Here is a 16072-nt window from a genome sequence, read left to right as displayed (position 1 = left end):
ATATAAAGGGCAGCATGAAATTAAGCAGTTTAGCTTTAGTATATATGCTTTTGCCTTCCATCTGATAATGCAGAAAGATTTGCAGCATCACCCAGTGAGCTATGCTGTGTCCTCATTTTAAATAACATTAGTATTATAACGTCACCATCTCTGTGATCAGACTCACAGTTTCAGCTTTAAGTAAGCTGTCAATCTTCAAATACCTACCCCAATATTCCTATCTCCATCTACCTCTTCACCTCTGGGTTATTCCTCTTCTGCTTCCTTCAGTCATTTTATAAGTAATTCCACTTTGATGGTTATTTGTCTGGCATTTCTCTTGTGACCTACTTCTTAGAAGCCTTTCCCAACCAGCTGATGATAACCTCTTCTTCCAAAAGCCCTGCAACCTATTTCTCCTTCAAAATACATAGAATGCTTGAAGAATTGCTGCTATGCATTACAAAAATTTTTGTTGTTACTATGCCAGAATTGTAGAAAATGGCACCTGTATTTCTTAATTTGTTCATCACCACCAAACTAGTATTACAAGAAATGTTAAAGGAACTTCGTTAAGAAGAAGAAGAAAAAAAACAAAAATATGAATACAAAATTATCATAAAGAAAAATAAAATCTTATTGACAAAGGCAAATACAGAATAAAAGCAGTGGCTCAACCAACTCTAAAACTTTTACAAAGGTTAAAAGGCAAAAGTAGGAAGATTATGTGTAATTACAACAGTAAATTAAGGGATACACACAAGCATACACATACATAAAAGAAGTAAAGTATAATGACAAAAGCAAATGTGGAGGGAATACATAAAAATAGTACTGATTTTAGAATGTGTTCAAATTATTGATCATCAACTTAAAATAGACTACTATAACATAGCTTGTTGTACATGAAACACATGGTAACCACAAACTCAAAAATCTACAAGACATACACAAGAAATAAAGAGAAAGGAACCCAACACAACACTACAGAAAGTCATCAACTTATAAAAGAAGAGAGCAGGAGAATAAGAAAGGAACAGAGAACTACAAAATCAGAAAGCAATTAATAAAATGGCAACAACTACATACCTATCAATAATTACTTTAAATGTAAATGAATGGATTCATTAACATTTAAATGTTAAGTCCTCCAAAGATGAATGGATAAGAAAGATGTGATATATATAATGAAATATTACTCAGCCATAAAAAAGAATGAAATCTTACCATTTGCAACAACATGGATGGAACCTAGAGGATATTATTCTAAGTGAAATAAATTAGACAGAGAAAGACAAATACCATATGATTTTACTTATATGTGGGTTCCAAAAAATAAAATAAATGAACAAACAAAACAGAAACAAACTCATAGATACAGTGAAAAAACTGATGGCTGCCAGATGGAAGGTGTTTGGGAGACTGGATGAAAAGTTGAATGGATTAAGAGGTACAAATTAGCAGTTACAGTCATGGGGATACAAAGTACCCCATAAGGAATATAGTCAATAATATTGTAATAACTATGCATGGTGCCAGGGGGTGCAAGACTTTTCAGGGAGAACATTTTATTATCATTTTACCTGTGAAAAACTGACTGGAAATTTAACTGATTTCCCCACAGATTCCTTCTCCCACAGATTCAGGAGAGGTGTGAGACAAACACAAATGACCAAGGTTCTTCTTTGGTACTTTGTTCAAAGCAGGTCACAGACCCAGAGGAAGGTCTGGGCTGTGAGGGTTTTCTTAGATGAAGATGATGTGGGTCATGGGGCTGAAGATGAAAAAATGGTAGAAACTGTTGCTGTGGCGTCAGCCTAGCTGCAAAGAGACTTGGATTCTAGTCCCATCTCTTCCACTGACTTGATGTGTCATCCGTGGTAGTTTCATTCAGCAATATCACCTCATTTGGAGAGGAAAAAGATGGGACTAAAATTCTCTCCAAGCATTTTATGAGTTTCTTAAACCCCCTGGCTTAGATTTGCTCCTCTCTCGAGAGGATAGCCTTGCCAGCCTTCAGGAAATTGAGAAAGTATGGAGCAGGTCATGCTGCCAGCTTTTGCTACAGGTTCCACTTCCCAGAGACATTTTAACCCCCCAGCCCTTCTGAGCAAAGGCTGTTCCATAAGCATCTTTAAAAAGAATGTGAAAGTAGCAACAATGTCCCCTCAACACCCCACCCTTCCCAGAATATGAGCTTGTTTGCAGCCCTGATGGCTCTGCCTTTGACTCTAATCCACTGACGTCCTTCCCAAAATGTACCTAAACTTCCCCTGAGCATGAAGTTAGGAAGATATAAAGCCAGAGACAGAGAATGAAGAGGCACCCAAAGGAAATACCTATTGGGCTGAGAGTTCTCACAGGTTGCTCTCGGTTTGCCAAGAGCCTGGGAAATGGGAAAACAAACAAATTCTCCCAAATTCAAAATTAACATCATTATTACCGCTAGTTACCGAGTGCCTACGTTTTAGTATATGTGCTGCTGAGCGAGCAAGAGTGCCTACTTTTTATAAGCCCTTTGCATCCTTTCTCTTTAATTCTCCCAAAAGCCATATAGTGGAATTATTATTACCCATCCTATTTAGTAGATAAGAAAATTCAGGCTAAAAGGAACTGGTAGAATTACTTACGGGAATACAGGAATTACTAAATGGGACCCTACAACTCACTAGTCTTGACAAGCTCTTTTTCTTGTGTGCTACTTCTAATTCGTGTCATTTTCCAGACCTTGAAATTTAGAAAGAGGAAGCAGAGGTTACTGTTTATATATCAATGGTGTACAAGTACAGCAAGACTCATATCTTGTGTAATCATAAATACTACTCTGAGGAGACAGGAAGTCTCAGAGTTTGGAGAGCAAAACAGCAAGATCGTCTGACAGGAACCACCAGTAAGCAGGTTCTGGCTGAGAGCTACCCAGTGGTGAGCTGGCTCACCAGCCACAACACACAGGACTGGGCTGCAGGAAACAGGTAGGCCCTTTGCTTTGGATCATGAATTTTTTTGGGGGGGGTGATTACTGTTTTCTGAACAGACAGGCCAGGAATCAGATTTTCACCCTGTCTCTGCTGCTGACCACCTGTTTGGATTGGTGAGTCAATTCCCTCTTCGGACCTCCATTGACTTGCTTTGCAAAAAGAGCATTGCTGGAATGATCCTTAGGTTCTTTCACGATTTTAGGTGGTGATTCTCTACAGTTCTCTGCATTTCCTGGTGTTCACTTGGTCTTACACAAAATATGCTCTCAGCAAATACTGTTGCAATTAGATTGAATCCTGCGTCAGGACCCCACTGCTCCGTTCTAATTCCATAATAGAGACAATTGCTGTGTCACAGCCGTTGTCCTCCAAGCTATGATTTGCCTTCAAAGTGGGGATTTTAGAACTGTCATGAAAAGTTGGGGCCACCCCAAGTTTGTCTCCACTTGGTGAAGGTGGAAGGACAAAGAATCCTTCTTAGACTGTGGAGTTTGGCCATGATGGCATGAGTCTCGGGACTTCATGTGAAGTTATAAAGAAGCGTGGCTATATAGAATTTCTCCTAAAAAGTAGCACTATGTGTCAAAATTCAAGTATCATAGCCTTCAACTCAGTAAATCCACTACTAAACGTTACTCTGAGGACATAATTCACTGGGTGAGGCACCACAAAGTTGCAAAAATGTTCATGATAACATTCTTAATGGTGAAAAAAATAGAATATGTGACTTGGGAAGTGACTCTTGAAACATCTGTTCATATGGATATACTGTTTGTTTTTTTTTATTGTGGTAAAATACATATAACACAAAATTTAGCATTTTAACCATTTGTAAGTGCCCAGTTCAGTGGCATTTAGTACATTTACAATCGTGTGCAACCATCGCTATGACTGAACTCCAAAACACTTTCATCCTCCCAAACCGAAACTCTATGCCCACTAAACAATAACTCCACGTTCCCCTGTCCTCCCAACCCCCTGGTAACCATCATCCTACTTTTTGCCTCTATGATTTGAGTACTCTGTGTGCCTCACAGAAGTACAGTCATACAGTATTTATCTTTCTGTGACTGGCTTATGTTCCTTAGCATATCGTCTTCAAGGTTCATCATGTTGTAGCATGTGTCAGAATTTACCATTTGGCTTTTAAATTTAGGATTTTTATCATCTGTATTCATCAGTGTCAAAGATGGCCACAGAATAATGTTGAGTGCAAAAAAGATTTGTGAATGGCATGGAAAGAGTGATCCTGCTTATGTAGAATTATGAACGTTTGCAAATATGTATTAAGAAAGAGGAGAGAGACAAAATGAGAGAGGAAAGAAAAGAGAAAGTAACAGATATGTAAGAAACAGTAGTTATTGTGTGGTAGTTGAGATTTAAAGAACTTTTTTGTTTTCTTCTTCAAATTTTATTTCCTTTTTTATTTATTTGCTATGCTATGAGCTTTTTTAAACAAAACAGACAAAAAATAAATTAAATAAAATAAGTGTACATGGTATCTGAGAGTGCACTAAGCTAGAAGCACTAAACCAGCTAGGCTTCCAGGTTGTAGCTTAAGACTTAGAATCAAGCAATCAAGCACATCCTTTAGTCCTTGGGTATGAGAACTAAAAAATACAGAAAGGAATCCAGAGCTACAGAGGTTCTTGTTGTTGTCTTTTTCCTTAAGTTAGGGGTCAATTTTTTTTCCTTTCTTGCCAATTTTATTTTTTTAACTGTTTTATTTGGTAAGAACACTTACCATGAAATCTACCCTCTCAACAACTTTTAAATGTACAAAGCAGTATTGTTATCTATAGGCACAATGTTGTACAGCAGATCTCTAGAATTTATCTTGCATAATTGAAATGTTATATGTGTATCGCAACTCTCCATTTCTCCCTCCCACAGATGCTGGAACCGCCATTCTAGTCTTTGCTTCTGTGAGTTTGACCAGGAGGTGTGATTACAACATATGGTGAATGCTTATGATAAAAAAAAAATTTATTACAGTAAAAGACACATTGCCATTAATCCCCCTCAAAATACTCCCCGTCGCTTTGAACACACTTATCCCATTGTTCTTGCCACTTTCTGAAGCAGTTCTGGAAGTCCTCTTTTGTGAGTGTCTTTAGATGCGCTGTCATGGCTGCCTCAGTGTCTTGAATCAATTCAAAACATTTTCCTTTCATGGTCATATTGACTTTGGGGAAGAGCCAGAATTTGTACAGTGTCAGATCCAGTGAATAAAAACACCATAATGTTTTTATTTGACAGAAATTGCCATGCCAGAAGCAATGTGTGACACGGAATGTCGTCATGATGGAGAATGAAGTAGACACGAAAGACAACTCCCAGAATTTCTTCAGAAAGTGGCAAGAACAATGGGATAAGTGTGTTCAAAGTGAAGAGGAGTATTTTGAGGGGGATTAATGGCAATGTGTCTTTTACTGTAATAATTCTTTTTATTTAAACATTCACTGTATTTTGTGATCACACCTTTTATTTTAGATACTTTATATAAGTCAAATCATGCAGTAGGTGTCCTTCTGTGACTGGCTTATTTCACTTAGCATAATGTCCTCCAGGTCAACCTTAAAAAAAAAAATAAGGAAATCTTGCAATATGTGACAATACAGATGAAACTTGAAAGACTGGTTATTAAGACTAGAAAGAAGAAGGGGTCTACATGGCATATTTGGGCTTTTAAACCACAGGAGCAAGGCAGAAGCCAGGATACCAGAATATGGGGACAATTCTGGAGATAGAGATCATCAACCCATATTCCCTAAGGTCAGAAATGTTCCTGTGGGTGAACATGGAGCTTGTGAGCTTCAGCTATCAGCGAAGAAGGATACAAGAGCTGAGGATCATGTGTAGCTAGCTGGGCATGCCCAAACCTACAGGGTATAGCAGAGTTCTGGCCTTAGACTGCCTGGGTTCAAATCTTGCCTTCAGTACATGCTAGATATACAATCTTGTGCAAACCATTTAACCTCTCTAAGCATCATGTTTATCTGCAGAATTCAAATAACAATAGCACCTATCTCTGAGAGTCATTATGTATATTAAGTGAAACTCCACACAAAGCTCTTAACAGAGTGTCAGACTCACAGTGGGTGCTCAGTAATATTAGCAATTACCATTTTATCAAAAACTACTATTTGCTCTTGAAACCTGGAAAATCTCCAAGCCTGATGCTTTTTCTACTTCTCTGGGTTTAAAGATGTGCTAGAATGCTCAGCAGAAGGCACCTAGAACCATCCATGGCATCCTTGCCCCAACTCTACTGCAAGGAATTGGTGTCAACACTAGTCTGCTCATTGTTCATGTAACCTCATCCATACTTCTGCCCAGATTCCAAAATCCCCAAAAAATGATAATTAACTCCTTAGACAAGGAGAACTTTATTTTTGGTAACTCTGGTACTAAAGATGATGCCCAGAGACATAAGAAACTCGACCAAGGCATAGGTGTAATTGTAGAAATAGGAGAGTGGTCACTAGTGTCTTACTGAGTATTATGGGGTATCTGATCAAGACCTTAGAGGCACAAAGGGCACCAAAGGGCACTCATGGGCGTCCCTTCATTCAACTCCTCACAAGAGTCCGATGGCATCTTAATGGAAAGAAAATAAGACTGCGATGGAAGACTGAGCAGGGTAGATGCAACATACAAGTGCAACCCGTACTGGGAGATGTGGTTTGGGAATATCCCACAGGTAAAGCAGAGGAATAGAGGTAAGGAAAAGAAGCTGGAAGTAGGGGTTGTTGGAGAGAGTGAGGTGGATACACTCAAGGTTGCAAAGAATGTTCTATGTGAATTGTTCACCTCTCAGTTGTGTGACTCTTCCAAATGTTTACGGTTTTCTCCCAGTAACACGCTTCCTGTTTACAATGGAAGCTTTCCAATGCCTCCATGGCTCCCCATACTCACTTGTGTTCCTGAAGTACAGGTCATGCCTTGGACAATGGAGAAAAAGCTTAAGTTCCTGCAAAGTCTGTTTCCTGGGAGTTTCATATCATCAAGTCAAACCTCGGGTCCTAACTGAGTTCACTGCCTCTTCCAGCATTATCAGCATCATGTTATCACAGCCCAAGACCAAGAAAGCCTTTCAGTCCTCTACTCCAAAGGGCATCATTATCCCCCCAAAAGAGAAACCTGGACACATCGACCAAAAAGAAGATGAACTGCAGAATGAAGCCACCATTCTTGGAGTAAGTCCACTTCATTATAAGGAAGACACCGGGGAAATACTGCAAATGTATCTCAACTAAGATCCACAGGGGATTTAGGAGATTCTTCCTTTTCTTTTTTTTTTTCCTGATCTGATTCCAGGCTAATTGGGACATGAAATGGGGTTTTATGGGAAGCCTGTATGCTCCTCGGGCGTTTATGTAAGCTAACTAAAACCACTATATCTTTTCCACCTGAAATCTAGACAATAAAGTCTCTTGTAATTAGAGATTTTGGATTTAACCATATGATTTTACTCAATATGGTTAAATTAGATCATCTTCTTTTGAGCTCATTTCTTAAACATTTTGAGAAGAGACATTCCGGACTATACATTCTCTCCCTATTCATCTGAGTAACTGTGAGACGCCCCAGTGTCCTAGGTCATCATTCTTCAGATCCAGGTTCTGAGTATCGCCCTTTGAGACCCAAATCCTACTCATTTCCAGTTAACTACACATGAATTTCTCGTCGAGAATGCCTATTGGCTCCTTATAACACTTTTTTTTCCTTTTTAGTATGACAAATTTTAACATTTTAATACTCGACATAATTCAAATATCACTTTCATCTGTGATAAAATATAAGTGTATTCTAGAATTTCCCCTCTTGTCTCTTGTAGACTGTCCAGATCCTGTGTTGCCTGATGATTTCAAGCTTGGGGATTGTTTTGGTTTTTGCTCCTTACTCTTCTCACTTCAACCCATCAGTTTCCACCATTTTGATGTCCGGGTACCCGTTTGTAGGAGCTCTGTGTGTGAGTAGAGTGGGGTCTCTAAGAGGGGATATGCTTCATAAATACTAACAGCGTGCTAAGCCATGGAGTAACTAAATCCCAAGAGGTGGGGAGACAAGAGAAGAAGGGTAAGGTCTCCAACTTTTTCTCTGTTATCATCCCACATCTTATCTCTACAATTTAGGAAGCTCAGAGAAGGGTTTAATGTGCCTTCTTGTGTGAGCATCCCAGGGAGTGAATGGTTCGGGCAGGAAGCAAGAGGGTAATAAAATGGGCTTACAGTACAGCATTTTTTTTACCTGGTTTTACAGCACACCTCTGGAAAAGTGGAAGATTTGTCACATCTTTCTTTGGGCCATTGGATTCCCTCCATTTTAAGAATAATCCACCTGTCAGGTAGAAAGTGGAAGCAGTCATTTTAAAAATAAAATGAGCACCACTGGTAGATGCCACAGGTTTGCAGAGAATTCAACTAGCAATAGTAGAATTCATGGGAGTCAGGGGCCCTCTTGCTATGTGTTCAGAGGCAATCCTGAGCAGTTGGAAAGCTTTTTTTGCAGCCTTCTATTGAATGCCTCATAAAGGAGGGCCCAGTGAACCCCTTTCTTTGGACAGTACTCAGGGCCTAGTCATCCTCCCACAAAGAGCCACTTTTTTTCTATTATATGTAGTATCCTGTACAGAGGAAACAAAGGCACACATTCTGGGCAGATGCCTTTTTGCCCAGGCATCACCTCTGTATGAATACAGTCATTACGTGGACACAAACTACGTAGTGATGCAAGAAGGCCCTGCTCCTGCCCCCAAAACACAATTGGTCCTGGATTTCTCTATCTATTCAGTAGTTGTGGCTCCCACATTCTCTTAGAGCTAGAATTAGCTGGACCCTCTCTGTCTGTGACTACCCAACCCCTAAGCCACAGCTTAACCAAGGTTTCAGCTCAGAACACCCTCCTTCTACCAGCTGGTCCTTAACACCACTAAGATCAAATACTGACTTCTGGGCTTTATGATACAAGACTCTTCACATCTGACCCTGTACTTCTTACTTTCCTCATCTTCCAGTCTAACTCAGGCCACCTACACCGATGGCTTGAAATCTAGGTGTTTCTGCAACTGGCACCCTCAGATCCCCTTTCCTCAGTGCTTCTGTGGGCTGCTCTCATCTTTCTATCCCTTCAAGTCATTGGTCTTTCTCAACCTCCTTCCTTTCAACCTTGTAATTCATAATGCTCTCCTCCCTCCGTGTACACGTCCTCTCCAGGCCTCCTCAGCTCATAGTGATTTTCACTGACGTAGATTCAGGCAGGCCCTTGTGCATCTGCCTATTGTTCCAGGTCAGTGTAAGCATCTTGAAGGCAGAAATCAGGCTTCTCTATCAGGATGGCCCCATGCTATTCCTACACTGTTATCTCCCTAAAAGTTTTACCTTACTGATTGAGTGATTGACACATTTTCATAAAAACTGAACTGATTGTTTCTCTCTTTCCTGAGCAGTTTGCCATTACGGGATACCTCTCAATTATCTCTGGGAAAAAATCAACTAAGCCCTTTGTAAGTATAAGAACCATCAAACCTCAGCTGGTTGGATAAGAGGAACTTCAGAGTTAATTCTTCCAGTTCAAAAATCTCCATTTGACAATTTATGGAAATAAGACTCAGAGCAAGTGAGAGAGCCCAAGTTCTGCCTGCTAGTCCACTGGCAGAACTAGGAGTAAAGCCCAAGTTCCCTGCTTTTTAGACCAGTGCTCTTTCCCCTAAAAAATGGTGCTCCTGGATCATATTCCAAGCTTGTAGAATGTTTTCCTCAGTTGCTTAAACAGTGGAAACTTTTAAATATACCATGGACTCTTCACAACTTGTTATGTTGGCTCTGAATAGGGTAGACAACCATCCCAGCTAGAGCTGCCAAGATCTTTTTCCTATAAAACCTGCCTCATGATGAGTTGATTTCCCTAAATGTCAAGATCAGAGGCAGAGGTGTGCAGGCTTAGATCCTGTGGCCATCTCCTCTACCCCTTCAAGAACAAGGAATTAGCAGACTGTAGCCACTTTCCTGACAAAGATCAAGAGTTGAGGGGTGGGTGGGGAGGGTGGAAGCAGCTGAGGTCTTTGATTCTGTGCATAGCAACCTTTCCCTGTCCCCTGCCACACACCCGCAGAGATGACTTAGGGAAAAACCACATCCTGACTCAGGAAGATCCGGGGTCTGGTTTGCCGTGGATGAGGGCACATAAGATGTTGTATGAGGCTGGTATGTGCTTCTGATTCTCGAAGCCAGAGTCGAAACCCCACAGCCAGTAGACAGGGCTTTGAAGAGTTCACACCATTGAATGAAGTCCAAATTCTGGATTTGGAATCAGGACACTTACGCTCCTGCTTCAGCTCTGTCACTGACTCATCTGTGAGCCTGAAAAAATTCCTTCCTTCTCTGGGCTTCAGTTTTCCTATTTACAAAATGTAGAAAATGAACATATGGATCTCAGAGCTGGCTCTCCAAGTGCCTTGAATACACAGAAAGGGACAAATATCCTTGGGATGACCTGGCACAATGTGGGCTCCACATGTGGGACATAGGACAAAATGTGGGCTCATAGTCCACATGACAGCTCTGGGCAAAGATGTGCCCATTCACTCTGTTCTTCCTTTGGAGACAGTTCTTAAAGCCATATAGCTTCCAGGCCAAGGGAGAAGAGGGTAGGACAACCATCCTTCCCAACACACAGTCTTCTACAGTGATGCTCAAACAGAAAAGACCGTGTGCTGAGAACCTGGCACAGAGTGGGTGCACCAGTGTCATTGCAGAGGAATCATATCCTGCGTGAGCCCTTTTCCCGAAAAGGTAGACTATGACCCAGGGGAGACTGTGGCGAACGTGGTTCTCATAGGCCTGATCTACCAGTAGGAGGTTTTCCAACTTCTCCAGTTTGCTTCTGCCTTTTCTCTGAAGCTGCTTCTTTATGAAAGGAGAAGCCATAAACTGGTCTTCCCAGGAGGGACCAAAAGCCATATTCCAGAAGCCCTTAAAGCAACAGAAGGATTCTAAGGCTGCTGAGGAAGTCAAGGGAGATGCTGGCAGTGGCCTGAGCAATACCACCTCTGCCTTTGGTGTTGCAGAGAGTAAGGAGCCAGAACCCCCTTCCCTAAGCAGGAATTATTCATAGATTCTCCCATTCAACAAAGAGTTACTAATTACAGCAGGTGATAAATAGATCATGAGGAGGGATACAGAGATGAAGGAAACACAGTCTGTGTCCCTTAGTAGTACGCAGATTAGAGGGGAAACAGATCCAGGGGAGTCCCACTGCAGTGCAAGGGACGGAGGGATAACAGAATGACATGCGACTTCTGTGATGAGATCCCAGAGCAGAATTTCTCTTCCAGGCCATAAGTAGTCTGTCCTCAAGTGCAGTGAGTTTTGTTGCTGCTGGAGCAGGCCTCTTCCTTCTCACTGCCAGCCTGGTGGCCCTGGGGACTGCCACTCAGCTGTGTGACTCAGAAAAGGAGCATCTATCTTCAATACATGAAGTCAAGGACTGTCTCCTGACCCGTGTTAGTCTAATAGTAAGTACTTTCAGATTGAATATCCTGTCATGTGAACTCTCTGTCTTCCCTTGGCAGAATCTTGCTTTTTCAGTAGTCCTTATCCCTGTTGGTTGGACTACCTGGAGGCAGACAGAAGGAAAAAAAAGCATTACAGTTGAAAGAGTTCTGTCAGCAGACTGCATAATACGGGGGGATGCATCGTGCAAAGTCAAAAAAAGGAAATCGAGAAGGAATGTGGGTAGGCCACCCTTTCAGTAGTCTTTCTGAAATAATACAAATTCATTCTCAATAGGTTTATCTCTCAAACTGACCCCTTTGTTGAACAAGCATTTTTCCCCCCTCAACACAGACAGAAATATCCATTTTTATTTGAATTTCATTTGATTTGGGATTATTGTGTCCTGCATTAAGTTAGTACAGAACTTGAACCTGAAGTCCAAGCATAATTATTATACTTTAGTCCAGCAGGGCTGGCAGAGCATGAGAGGAGGATGGGAGATAATCCAATGGTTCCACTCCCAGCAGAAATGCCAGCATTTCTGGGCAGCATTTTATTGTCCTCTTTCCCCCAAACTTTTTGGTCGCCACCCATTGATGGTGATAATCCTGGCTGAGCCAATCCTCTATATACAGTCTAGTAGTTTTAAAACCATAAACTCTGGCTCCTTAAGGAGAAAGATTTCTTCTTTTGTGACTTCTAGTAGGAGTTGGGGAGCAAAAGCAATATCTCTCAATCTTTCAGATCTATCTGTCTCGTGAATGACAGAGAATGTGCACAAGTTTCTGGACTCCATCTTCCATGGGTCAGCCCATGTGACCCAGAGGTTGTCAAAAGCAACCCCTTTGATCCAGGAGCTTGAGGAAGTAGAAGAGCACAGAGAACCATCTGGTAGGAAACCAGCATGAAGAAGCCCAGGAGATAGGATAACCCTGGTACAGGGCAGACATCAGGCAAAGCAATGAGGGTGGGAGAGGCATTTTCCCCACTGGGATAGTGGGGGCTTAATTTAATGAAAATAAATCTCAATATGTCAAACTCTCCTCCCACTCTCAGATAACTGGAGCCAAAGGGAACTTCCTATAACATCAGAGGAGTTACACCATGGCAGACTAAGTGGACTCCAAAGGTTCATTTTTTCTTATTAACACAAAGATGAGCTGGGCAAAAGTAACAAATTAAAAAATATTAAAAATATATATCCAAAGTTGGAAAAAAAAAAGAAGGGAGCATGGAAGGAAGAAATAAATCAAGGAAGAAAAAACATCTTACATTCCAGAAGCTAAGAAAAATCCTAAATCCAGGTAACCAAAAAAATTGCTGAGATCAGAAAACCAAGGAGGCCTGGATAGGAACACAAGTATGAGAGGCTGGAATCATGGAGTTTTACAGCCTATGGTGGAATTGAAGTCTCCGCAGGAAGTAGGGAGCTCACACTGAGTACTCTTCAAAAATGTTAGAAGCTGAAAATGAATATTTATACTATTTTTGAAAATAAGGCAAGGAAACTCTGCCCAATGTCCCAATAAGCTTCAAGAACCTCTGCCATAAAGATTTCTAGGATCACCTCACCAAACCTTCTGCAGGTAGGGTTACCAAATCCAAAATTACGTATAAAATAGAAGATTCTCAAATAAAAGAATTAATTTAAAACCTGTTCCTAGATCTGTGAAACTCCTAAGGTTCTATCAAAATCAAACCTAAAATTACCATTGAGGGAGACCGCCATAAACCCAACTTGTGAGTCTCCTACATATCAAAGAACCCCCTCATAACCACCCACATACTACAATTATCTAAGAATAAAAATATTTTGTAAAACATAAAATATGGGGAGCAGCAGCAAATGGAGCAAACACGAAAATCAGTTGCCCAAGAATTAGAGATTATATAATAATTTGAAAAAGGCTATAGTGAAAATATATTTTAAATGATTAAAGACATAAAAAAGAAATAGACACCAAAATGAAAGAACATGACAGTAAGAAAAAAGAACAAGTGTGTTTGAAAAAGAACTAAAAATATGATTAGAAACGAAAATTATAATCCTTGACATTAAAAACTTAGCATACCAGTTAAATAGCAGATTCAACATATCCAAAGAAATAGTGAAATGAAATGTAGGTCTGATGAAATCACACAGAACACAACACACTAAGATGAAAATTTGGAACATATGAATGAGAAGTTAAAAGACATGGAAGATACAGTGACGTGAAGAGGTTCAACACAAATCTTGGAACAACATGGGAGAGAGCGAGTGTGCAAAGAGAAAAAAATCTGAAAATTTTTCATAATTCAAAAAAGACATAAGATTTCAAACTGAAGGAATGCACTGAGACCATTGCAAGAGAAATACAAACAAATCCACACCTAGAAATATCATGACAATAAAAAGCACCAAAGGAAAAAAGAAAATAACAAAAACCACTAGAGATAAATGAAGGATTACTCTTATCTCAGAATGCAGGATATGATTCTGAGATGAAACTCTCGCTGCTTATGTCCCTTCTTCTGGTAAGAAATCCAAAAAAGAAGTAGAAAAGGGAATTAAACAATTTTCTCTGTCCCTATTCTCTCCACTGCTAGAGCCTTCATCCCCCAGTCTCTTTTCAGTCAGGTACAGCGCTAGTTTGTGGCACCAATCATCTTTGTCCTGATTTGCAGGGTGTGCTGGTGGTGATGCTTACCTTTACTGTGCTGGAGCTCTTAATAGTTGCATACGCTTCTGTCTTTTGGTGGAAACAGGTCTATTCCAACAACCCTGTGAGTACTCTGACATGTCACATGATACCTGCTGGGTCATGAGCTATGATGAGCCAGGTCTAAAAAGTGGAATCAATTATTGGTCATGAGATACATGTGGAAATCAGCTTTAAAACTTTTTTTAAAATTTAAGTACAGCTGGTATATAACAGTATATGTTATATTAGTTTTCAGGTGTACAATATAATGATTCAACATTTTTGTACCTTGCAATGTGATCGATCACCCCACTAATTCTAGTAATCATCTGGCATCGTGCAAACATATCGCAATATTATTGACTATTGAGAAAAGAGTGCAATTAATGGGCTCCCTCATCATGACACTATGGTCATCTGAGATCAGGTGGTGCCCTCTGGGCAGCAAACCAATTAGATGATTGCTTAACATGAAGCTAGATGGCTTTAGAAATCACCTGGCTCAGGCCCTGATAAAAGAACCAAGACTTGGGTAAAATCACATAGAGAATGAATGATACAGACTAACGGGCTGAGAATGAGAACTTGCATCACCTCACTCTTGTCATGAATGGCCACCTGCCTCCCTAAGGAGTCTCCATAGCCCAGTTCCCTTGCTAATGTGATGAGATTTTACCAGGGCATCTCTGTTCTGTTTATACTTTCCCATGTTCTTCCTTACTTCCTCTTGGGTCTTGACATTACAATTTTAAAATACATTTCTTTGCTCTAACAGCTATGGTAGTAAAGAAGGAAAATTGTTAAGGCACTGAAAAATTATGATTCAATTATGATCTTGGTAACATAATTAGCAGATTAGAGAATGGCATTTGAGCTAATATTGATGCAATTATATGTTATAGTAAAGTTGGAAGAGCTACCACTGCACAACATTTTGGGGGAAATGCATTATAAATATGTATCAAAAAGGCTTCCAAAATCAGAGTTAAAAAGCTATTAACTAATTTTATCTTTTCTAGAGTACATTTTCCTTGCTTCAGTCACAAGATCTTATTGAACATGTCAAAAAGATTCTTCAAGGTCATGAATATGAACGACACTTGGCTGTAGAAGAAAAAGGAGGAGAAAGCCCAGTGCTCATGGTTAAGTGTTATTAGACTGTCTTGAAATTTCAGCTACTTTAAACACTGAAAGACACTTTTGAAAAATAGCTTTTGTTTTGTACTGGGTCAGTCTGAGTAATTTTATTGCTCATGAAAATAATTTCCCAAAAGCCCAGTTAGAATTTTATGAGCTAGTCTCCCAAAATGGCCATTAAACTTTATAAATTTCTTTGGGTAAACTGAACAGAAAGTGATTCATCTATCGATAAATAAGAAGAGAAAATGTGCCCTCTCGTGCTGGTGTGAATTGGCTAAGTCCTGTCACCGTGCAGACCTCATTTCTGTATTATTTTCACACACATATTGCTTAACTCTAAGATATTAGGATTGCAAGAACAGTTTAATCAAAAACACTTTAAAAATATAGGGTTCCATTCCTGTCAACTGAATGAATTAAATTTCTGTCAATTTAATACGGCTCAATGTTCTGTCTCATTTAATGACTTTATTCTTAAATATCTGGATTCAAAGATTGTAATTAATCACAATGCTTTCTCCTATCTAAGTTCTAGATCAGATAAGAAATCAGACATATAGAAATAATATCAACTTTATTACTGTATTGGAGTACATGACATGATCTACCCAGTAAAGAGATTCCTAATATTTCCCAGAAGGGAATGTGCAACAGAAATAAATGCACACGTCTGTTTTCCAAATGACACATAAACATGGTCGTAGAAGCTATACACAGAATGGCCCCTAAAAGAAAACTATCCAAATAAACAAAAGAGACAAATAAAAATTGTGGTATATTCAGACAATGGAAA

The 16072-nt window shown here is 39.8% G+C and overlaps 1 protein-coding gene across 1 annotated transcript; it reads left to right on the top strand.

Moving 5' to 3' along the window:
• The first annotated feature begins 2779 nt into the window (after positions 1–2779).
• MS4A7 (membrane spanning 4-domains A7) lies at positions 2780–15715 on the top strand. The gene is made up of 7 exons (XM_033121209.1): positions 2780–2947; positions 7006–7156; positions 7798–7932; positions 9409–9465; positions 11296–11475; positions 14123–14221; positions 15159–15715. The coding sequence occupies exons 2-7, from the start codon at positions 7022–7024 to the stop codon at positions 15294–15296; spliced, it is 744 nt and encodes a 247-aa protein (XP_032977100.1). The 5' UTR covers positions 2780–2947; positions 7006–7021; the 3' UTR covers positions 15297–15715.
• The last annotated feature ends 357 nt before the right edge of the window (positions 15716–16072 follow it).

This window comes from Rhinolophus ferrumequinum, chromosome 11 (genome assembly GCF_004115265.2).
Source record: "Rhinolophus ferrumequinum isolate MPI-CBG mRhiFer1 chromosome 11, mRhiFer1_v1.p, whole genome shotgun sequence".
In the NCBI taxonomy this organism is placed as follows: domain Eukaryota; kingdom Metazoa; phylum Chordata; class Mammalia; order Chiroptera; family Rhinolophidae; genus Rhinolophus; species Rhinolophus ferrumequinum.
The sequence above is the reverse complement of the archived record's forward strand: the minus strand, read 5'-3'. Positions and strand labels throughout refer to the sequence as shown.

What these genes read in the sequence shown, in the direction of transcription:
- MS4A7 (XM_033121209.1), top strand. Translation starts at nt 7,022, where the DNA reads ATGTTATCACAGCCCAAGACCAAGAAAGCCTTTCAGTCCTCTACTCCA. An exon ending in TGACCCGTGTTAGTCTAATA is followed by an intron (nt 11,476 to 14,122) that starts GTAAGTACTTTC and finishes CCTGATTTGCAG; the next exon opens with GGTGTGCTGGTGGTGATGCT. An exon ending in AGGTCTATTCCAACAACCCT is followed by an intron (nt 14,222 to 15,158) that starts GTGAGTACTCTG and finishes TATCTTTTCTAG; the next exon opens with AGTACATTTTCCTTGCTTCA.